General features: G+C 56.8%; 1 protein-coding gene across 1 annotated transcript in view; it reads right to left on the bottom strand.

Moving 5' to 3' along the window:
• The window catches only part of VOLCADRAFT_119992 (uncharacterized protein), a gene marked incomplete at both ends in the record, with an annotated part of 8,498 nt that extends 1,874 nt beyond the window's left edge, over window positions 1-6,624 (bottom strand). The window contains 10 exons of the mRNA XM_002958542.1: window positions 36-165; window positions 836-1,093; window positions 1,519-1,599; window positions 2,020-2,118; window positions 2,874-2,936; window positions 3,706-3,810; window positions 4,243-4,308; window positions 4,896-4,993; window positions 5,107-5,279; window positions 6,494-6,624. Coding sequence (XP_002958588.1) covers window positions 36-165; window positions 836-1,093; window positions 1,519-1,599; window positions 2,020-2,118; window positions 2,874-2,936; window positions 3,706-3,810; window positions 4,243-4,308; window positions 4,896-4,993; window positions 5,107-5,279; window positions 6,494-6,624 — 1,204 coding nt within the window. The remainder of the gene's footprint in view (window positions 1-35; window positions 166-835; window positions 1,094-1,518; window positions 1,600-2,019; window positions 2,119-2,873; window positions 2,937-3,705; window positions 3,811-4,242; window positions 4,309-4,895; window positions 4,994-5,106; window positions 5,280-6,493) is intronic.
• Window positions 6,625-8,965: the final 2,341 nt, after the last annotated feature.

The following is an 8,965-nucleotide window of genomic DNA, read 5'->3' as shown; positions in this document are numbered from 1 at the left end:
CTCCCCCTCCCCTGCCCGGCCCTCCCGCAGCCCACCCGTGTTGTAGACCAGCAGGGACCCCGCCAGCGAGGCGCTGTTCTCCCAGTACTCGGCGAACCGGTGGCTGGAGGAGAAGGCGTCAGGACAGCTCATGTCGCCGATCATGGTGCCGTCAATGTCACTCACCTGGGGGGGGGAGGGCCAGCGGGCGGCGGGGGGGGGGCCCCCGGGTCGGGGCCAGGGTCGGGGTTGAGGGTTTAGGGCAACACAGCCGCGGCCGGGGGCTCCTAAGCAAGTATAGACTCAGCGCAAAACCCCCCGATTGCAACAGCCTTATCCTAGGTCATATCACACATGTACATACACGGGCAGGGCGGGCATGTACATACACGGGCAGGCGGCTGGCAGAGGTTAAGGCCTGACTTCTGCTCCCAGTCGACCCAGTCGACCCGGGTTCAAATCCGCCTGCCGGCTCCTCGGGTGTTTGAGGAGTGATGAAATGGGAGGTGGCCCCCCATCATATGGACGGTGTAGGACGTGATAATATCAACTTGCGAGCTGACCAGGAACTAAGTTGATGCGCCGTTGATCCGCTAGATTTGGTTGGATGCTGGTGGTGAGTTGCCGAACCCAACGAATACATTCTGAAGTCGGATGGGGTGACGGATTAGGGTGCCCCTCTAGCAGGGGAGAGCAGGGACTGCCCCGGGAAAGGGGGCCGCTGGCGAAGTTAACCACCCTGTAACAACATACATACACGCCAGACGTAACGGCCAGCCAGAACGACTTCCAACCGTTGTGAGAAGCGCAACACGCTGGCGGAGGCGATAGGTTTGTGGCGGGGGGCCGTACCCACCAGCATGATTCGCGACTCCGCCCCCCTCGGGAAGGGCCTCAGCATGCCCTTGGCCAGCTTGAAGGAGCCCGGGAAGGGGCACACGTACAGCGGTGCGCTCCCTGGTCGGTCCTCCTTCAGCTTGTCCCCACCGGCCCCGTTGTTGAGGGTGAACTCCAGACTCTCGGAGGGGTCAGTGGGTACGATGGTGGCCATCTTCCACACGCCCAGCGAGTTGCCGCGGCTGGGGGCGTTAACCAGACTCAGCCGCTGCCACTCCTGCAGGGGAGGGGAGGAATTCGTGTGATGCGGGAAGCAAAAGAATAATTGCCGACATCCGTTGGTCGAGTGGAAGGAGTGGGGGGAGTGGGGGAAACAGCTGCAGTGGCAGTACAGCAGGAGAGGAACGTGGGCATCCATCTACCCAGCAGAGGATGGCCGGGAGGGGGGATCACATGCAAGAAACTCAGAAATAAACTGCCGAAGTACAAAGTCCAAAATTGCTCAAGTCCTTAGCGGTGAAGTCGTGGCAGGGGGGAGGGGAAAAAAGAAAGTGAGATGATGCAGTCGATGAGCGGAACGGCGGCCCAGGCGCCGGCAGCATTAAAGTGATGTCCCGGCGGCCCCCTTCCCCCCCCCCTCCACCGCCCCGGTGCGCCCGCCCCCCCCGCAGCGCCCACATGGGTCACTGGCTGCCCCCTCACCACCCTCCGGTACTGCAGCACCGCCTCGTCCCAGCCGGTGCAGTAAAAGATCCGGAACAAGTTGGGCTCGAAGCTCCAGGTCTGCACGGGCGGCAGTGGCGGTAGCCGCGACAACGACAGTGGAAGCGGCAGCAACCGCAGCTATATACCGTACAGCAAACATGGTGACACAACGCCACCCTCACACCTCAACTAGGCATCTGCGCCTTATCATGGCGACTGCGGGCTAACAGAGAAAGCAGCTGCAAAAGGCCGATTGACAGAGAATCCGGTTGGGTTGGAACGCGGTTGGATTGGAATGCACTGCGCGACCCCCCTCCCTCCGCCGGCCCTTACCCCCCCCCTCGATGCCTCTGGCCCAACTGCGCTCTGGCCCAACGGCGACACTCATAGCTGTACGAACGGGCACGTATACAGTATTCACACATACTTACGCAAACTCAACACACATCCTCTTAGACGCAACTGCGCAGATGTATGTCTGTATGTGAGCCCGCGTACCCGGTGTACTTCGCCGTACTCCTCATTGGGGTGCACCGCCTGAGCGGGGTCTGTGGAGAGGGTGCCATCCACCAGGAAGGAGTACGAGTACTGGCCGGGCTGCAGAGGGGGGGGAGCCGGGGGGGGAGGGTGACGTGGGCGTGATGTGGGGCAGGGGTGAAGGGTTAATGCACTGGACGGGGTGGTGGTGGCCGAGGCGCGAGTTAAGAGATGTGATTAGGAAGAGGTGCACAATGTACGGCACACGCCGCGGCAGGGGGCAGTGAGGGCCACACGGCCAACGCGCCGGGGAGGAGCTGCACCACAGCTCGCCCCGAGGGGGGGTTAAGACGAACCACTGGCGAGTGAAGCAGATACCAAAGGTAGACGGATCGCCCCCGGGCGGGGGGGAGAGGAGGAGCCGGATAGGGGCCGCGGGGGCAGCAGTCAGGGATGGTTCTGGTGACCAGACTTGAAGTGTCAGGGACGCCAGGTGCGGTTCAGTCAGGGATGGTTCTGGTGACCAGGGACGCTGCAGGTTGGATGAGATCTGCATCGCCCAGCTTGCTTGCTGTGTCCACTGCCTACTCGACGCCTATCCTCGCCGACCCGGTCCAACCCGTTCCCTCCTTGTCATGCTGCTGCTGCTGCTGCTGCTTGCGGTGACGACCTGGCCGGTGGCCTCCGAAGAACTGGCAACAGAGAGGCAGTACGGCAGGTGAGCTGCCCGCGATGGCCCGCCTCCCAAGTCCCTTCCACGTCGCTTCCCGCCTTCCTCATCGGACACTCTCACTCAGGCCGGAGAGCCGCCCCTACCCCAACCCCCGATCCCCCCCTCCCCTCCCCCTTTTCCGGACGTCTCCCCAGCCACCCACCGGAAGATGTGCTTTAGCCGTGAACGTCCCTGTGGCGGGGTCCTTCTTCAAGACTAGCGAGTACTGGGGGCCAGAGAGGGCGCAGGTGTGTGGGGGGGGAGACGTGCCAGGGAGCGATACTTGGACCACCAGTCCGACACGACCCGCGTGACACACACATACGCTCTTTCTTCCGCCACCAGGAAGCAAAACAACAACAGGTCGGCTGGCAGAGGTTAAGGCCTGACTTCTGCTCCCGGAGTGTCCGGGTTCAAATCCGCCTGCCGACTTCTCGGGTGTTTGAGAAGTGTTGAAATGGGAGGTGGCCCCCCCATCTTATGGACGGTGTAGGACGTGATAACATCAACTTGCGAGCTGACCAGGAACTAAGTTGAGGCGCCGTTGATCCGCTAAATTTGGTTGGATGCTGGTGGTGAGTTGCTGAAACCAACGAACACATTCTAAAGTCGGATGGGGTGAACGGATAAGGGTACCCCTCTAGCAGGGGAGAGCAGGGAACTGCCTCGGGAAAGGGGGCCGCTGGTGAAGCTATACCACCCTGTAACAACATAAAAACAGGTCGACCCGTCGACAGCAGGCCGCGTTCACCGGATATTCCCCGGACAAATTCACCTTCTGGGCCTAAGCTGCCGTAACCAAACTAATACGGCCCAAGCGGGGCTGCCTTGCATCTCCCGACACAAACACCTGACGAGGAGCAAGAAGTAGTGTTCTTTATCATCCTCTCATTCGACCCCCCTTTACGTGAGGGTCTGCACCTGACACTCCTCTTCCCTCAGGTGCCCCTCCTGCAGTCCCTCCGCAGTCCAAACCCCCACCCCAGTCCGCCCACCTGCCAGCTGTCCCAGTCACCAACCACGAAAACGTTATCCGCCCTCGGCGCCTTGATGGAGAAGCTGACAGTGGGCGCAATGACCCGGTAGTTGTTCAGATGCCCCTGTGTGTGTGTGTTGGGGGGGGTGCGCAGGTTTGGCAGGACGCGGGAAAACACTCACTCTCGTACATCCAGATAAGCAGCAGCAGATAGCACCGAACAACCAAGTGGAGGAGGACGGCAGGGTTAAACGTTACGTTACCGGCGGGAGGGGGAGAGGTCAGAGATGCGGTCAGAGATGACCCACCCAGGCGGCGGCAGCTCCCACTCCCATTCGCGCGGCCGCTAACGCACAGCCGCTGAGGACACCCTGGTAGCGCTGCCTCCGCTCCCTCTTCACAGCGCTGCACCCGCCCAAGACGGGGCCCCTGGGGGTCACCCAGTCCCGCAGCGCCCGTGAAGGCAGAGGTGTATGCGGATACTGGCTCCCCACCCCCTGCCCTCCGCATTCCCCATCTCCCCACCCCCTGCCCTCCGCATTCCCCATCTCCCCACCTCTGCATTGGTGACCGTGGGTTCGTGGGGTGCGGGGGTCCACACCTTGTCAACCACGAACTTGAACTGCGCATGGGACCGCGGGATGTGGAGGTCGGGATCAGCGCAAACCCAAGCCGGCGGGCAAGCGGGGAATGCGTCAACAAACACGCGAGCCAACAATGGGTTGAACCGGCACTTGCTGCTGTTCTATGGGAGGAGTGAGGCGGCGTGTGAGGGCCCCGGGGCGAAACGAACCCCATGGCAGAAGAAATGGGGTGTGGAGTGTGGAGTGTGGGAGATTATCTCTAAAGGGAAAAGGATCAGCTGCCAACATGCAAAGTCGCAAACTGTTGGGAGTGAAAAGCTGCTTCGGTAGGGGGAAGGAGTTGCCGCGCGCAAACCTGTTGCAACGTGCGGTTCCGTACCACAACATGGACACGCTGGCACAAGCTTACGCGAGATCTCAGTCCAAGGAGGGCCGCGGCTGATTGTCACCCAATCACCCCTGGAGCCCCCCGGCTGCTACAACGGCCTATCTAATACTTGCCAGCTCCCTGGAGGGCCTCCCCGGCCTCCCCACACACACCAACACCACTCCGGAGATACGCGGGGACTCATCCTCCTTAAACCTCCTCAACCCCGCCGTGGCATGCGGCGGAATGCAAGCTCACCTCGTAAGTGCCAGGCTGCAAGGGCAGGATCAGGACAGCATCCCGGTCACGTCCCGCTTTGTGCAGCCGGACGCCCTTCGTCCAGTCGTTGAAGCTTCCTGCGCGGTTCCCCACACGTGGTACGCACAACCAGACAACAGAGGAGGGTCAGTTGTAGCTGCGAGAAGCTGTGGCCTTTCGTGGCCATACTTACAAGTCCCGAAACGCTCACCCCAAATGTAAACCTCTTCGCCGCCAAGGACAGCCGGCCAGGTAAATTTCGTCCAGACAATCTGTCCCTGGAATAGACCGTCGTCCGTAAGCTTCGTGACGTTGCCAGGGGTAGACAAGCCCGGTTTGGCCTGGAACTGTCGGATGGTGTCCTGAAGTGTCACCGATACCGGCCTAGTCGCACCGCAACGTGACGATACTCTATATCGCACTGGTACAACTGCCGGAACACTGCATCGACTAGTTGTTAACCGCGCGAAGCCCTTTTCTCGCTGCTGATACACCCGCTGCGAGCTCCGCTTCCCCAACGCCGTGTTCATCTTGTAAGGGAAAAGGACGTATTACATCTAGCAGCACGAAAGGTGAGCCTCGTGTTGGCAGTTACAACTTACGATATCAAAACGGCAAGCAGTGGCCAATATCTTTCAGTAAAAACATATCAACGTCACGAATATTTTATGAAACGAAGTAAGTTGTACATTATTGAAAAAGTAATACGAGTACGGTAGTTGGCATGGGCATCCGATTGGGCAATTCCTTCATTGCAGTCAAAGCTATAACGCACGGTACCCATTCGGAATATAGCATAGACTGTAACCTTCATAAAGGAAAGGATGGTGGTGTTTGATCCCATCCGGGATACCCTGCAGCGTCCAGTAGCTTGAAAATTGAACGATATCCACTTCTGGCCATGTGTGTGAAGTGGATATGTTCCATTTCATTTTCAAGCTACTAGCGTGGCACCTGGCACAGGGCACGAGCTTAGTGGGTAAATGTGGTTAATCATCCCCCCTTGCGGACGCTGGGACAGTACGGACGAGCGTCCGGCACAGCTTGTCTCGCGCACATACTCACAAAAATTTCATGCACGAAACAATCGACATGTCATTGATGTGAATCCTTATGCTCGCGGCGCGCATGGGCGTAAAGCGAGTGCAGATGTTCCTTGTGCAAGCCGGCATGCAAACTGCGTCCAGATGAGCCCATTTCCCTAGCAATTTGCTGAGCATACAGTAAGTTGAAAGTCGTATAATCTTTACATGGAAAAGTTACCGCAATGCACAATACTGGAGGCTCCCCCGCACCCACATCCCAGGAGGCGCGCGCGGTCTGAGCCGGCACCACAACAAGGACATTCCAGGAAGCGTGCGCGTCCTAACTCTGCACAGCGTGGGCTTGGCAGAAGGCAGCAGCACGGGTCTACAGGCAAGAGTGGTGTATCCAGCCCGGGTGGCATCATCGCTACTGCTGACTTCAGTGATGGCGACGGCGGTGGTGACGGTGGTGCTGACGACAGTGATGCCAGCGGTGCAAGCACTGATGATGATAATGATGATGATGAGAACGATAACGGAACCTTTTCCTTCACTGAGAAGGATCTCACGGACCTTTTCAACAGTTCCATGGCTGCTGCTTGCCCCAATACTATCAAGGCATACAAGACGCAGTTCAACAAGCTTGTGGTAAGACCTATGCCGTTGATGTTTAGGCATGACTGTAAGGGCTGGGTAAGGACCATTTTAGAGGATTTTCCGTTTTCCGCAAAAGGAAGATTGGGGCACCCTGTAGCTTCCTAGCCTGCTGCTGTTTTTGCCGGTCGGTGTATTGTCAAGGCAGGCAACTCTGGTCTGCTTGATGAGGGTGATGATGAGGGCAGCGTGGGTTTTAGGGGTTCGACCATCATGTTCCGGACAAGGAGTTTAAGATTGCCTAGTTAATCGACTGCATGTTGCTCCCCTTTGCTCACAGCAATTGTGCAAGGGGCTTGGCCTGGACCCAAGGAAGCTGGGTTCTCACAAGTTGGATGCTGCCAGGTGCAATCCAGATGCTGCAAGGACACAAGGCCCATCTGATTATATGCCTTTGCTGTGTTACAATGGTATCAAGACTGGGCCGCAAGACTTCCAATGTAAGCTACGGGTCGGCGGTTTGATTCTGGCAACCAGCAGGTATCGCTGGAAGGGCTTTACCATGGTGTAATGGATAAACCAATGTAGAAAGCGTGAGGTGGGATGGCTCCTGTGCTCGTAATAATGGCCAAGGATGTCCATTGCTAAGTGGGGAGCAATGTAACGATGCAAGGCCCATCTGAGCATCCCGGGTTACACCTTTGCTGTGTTATAGATGCTCACTCAGCAGAAGGTGTGCCTTTGATTGTGAGAATACCGTGCATGCATTGACTGTGTCTTCGTTGTGTATATGCAGGCATTGAAGTCAATCCTGTCCAATGCTTGAAGATTGCTTGTGCAACTGGACCAATATAACCGCTTGCTGCTTGACAGCTGGAAAGCAGCTAAGGTGTGAACTGTTACAGAGGATCTAACCTTCCAGAAGTACAAGCTGGCTATGACCATGACTGTTGGCCAAAAGGGTGTGAGGTAAGTGAAACTGTGTGTGCATGACCGTACCATGGCTGTTGCTCCAACTTATATATCCCTGATGCATGCAAAGTTCCATCACGGATCAATCCTTGTCCAACCAATCATTCATGTCCAAACATGCCCACATGTCTGCATGGAGAAAGGTGACCCCAGAAATTCACCATAAATGATATGTACACCTCAAGAGGAGCTGACAAGCTTTTCATGTTTCTGACAACAGTGGAGACAACCAGGAGGAGGTCAGCAGGAGGTAGCTGACTGTCTACCTCCTGCACTACAGTGTCGCCCCTTTGGGTGATGGGCAGATGCCTCACAACTGCAACATGGGATAACCATTGCTCTTGTCAACAGTGGGGCCATGCAAGGCATACACCATTACATTTGTGCTCCAAGGAGGCAAGACCCCAGTGGGTGAGTACAGTCTTCCCATTGTGCTCCTTGCAATGTGTTTCATAAGCACCACAATCCCTCTTCTTCTCAGAATGGCAAACAACTATACATGACCCTGATATGGAAAGGTGGTCCTTGGTGAATCTTGGTTTGCATGGTTCACTGTGGGTGGGGAGCCCTTCCATGACCCCACAAATTTTACCCCATCATTTTGCAGCTGTTCTCTTGCATGTCAGGAATGGTGGAGGGTGCAAGACTTTAGTGATGCATACTGCTCAGCAAGCGGGTCAATCTGATCAACATGTGCCGGAGGTGATGCACCTTCCTATTGGTGTCAGGCCTTGGCCAAAGCACATGGCCACAGTGATGGACCTTTACCAGGTCCTTTATGATGGTCAGCCCAACCTAAATGTTCCACCATTGTCGCTTCTGGATGTGAGAGGGCTTCAACCCGTCCCTCAACCTGCAAAAATGCTGGTGCGAGTTGAAATACCTTGTACAACGTGTATTAATCAAACAAAGCAGAACCGTGGTGACACTGAGCAGCAGGCAGCTGAGCTCTGGATGCTATTGGAGAAATTCAGTATGAACCAACTACATAACTACCTAAAGCTGCTCGGCAAGATGATTAATTTTTGAGCAGTTGGTGGCTGTGGCCCATGAACTGGGTGCCTTCTCACAGCCTAAAGTTCAGCAGAGGGTGTCTACTTCTGGTGCTGCTGCAGGTCTGAGAGCTGAGAATGGTAATGGGGGTGGGGATGCAAGGGGGAGCAATGGGGTGAAGGGTGGGCATGGTGTTACTGGTTACTGGTTACTGGGAAATTGCTGCATGATGAGGCAGGCTGGGATTACCCTGGGGCAGAGGTCATGGCAGAGGTGGCCAACCATCTGGTAAAGCTCATCAGGCAGCACTGGGCACAGTTTTCATCAGCTGTGAAGGCTCAGTGGATACAGCATGCCCCAGAGGGGGAGTTGGTGGCTGGCAGTGGTGGTAACCATGCTGTGAGGCACCTTGATCCTGGCTGGTGGTTGGTGGCCTTGCTGGTACATCAGGTGGAAATACCCTGATGTTGGCTGGCATCGCTGGTA

Source organism: Volvox carteri, assembly GCF_000143455.1.
Source record: "Volvox carteri f. nagariensis unplaced genomic scaffold VOLCAscaffold_98, whole genome shotgun sequence".
Classification (NCBI taxonomy): domain Eukaryota; kingdom Viridiplantae; phylum Chlorophyta; class Chlorophyceae; order Chlamydomonadales; family Volvocaceae; genus Volvox; species Volvox carteri.
Note: the sequence above shows the minus strand (reverse complement) of the source record. Positions and strands in the feature narration are given on the sequence as shown.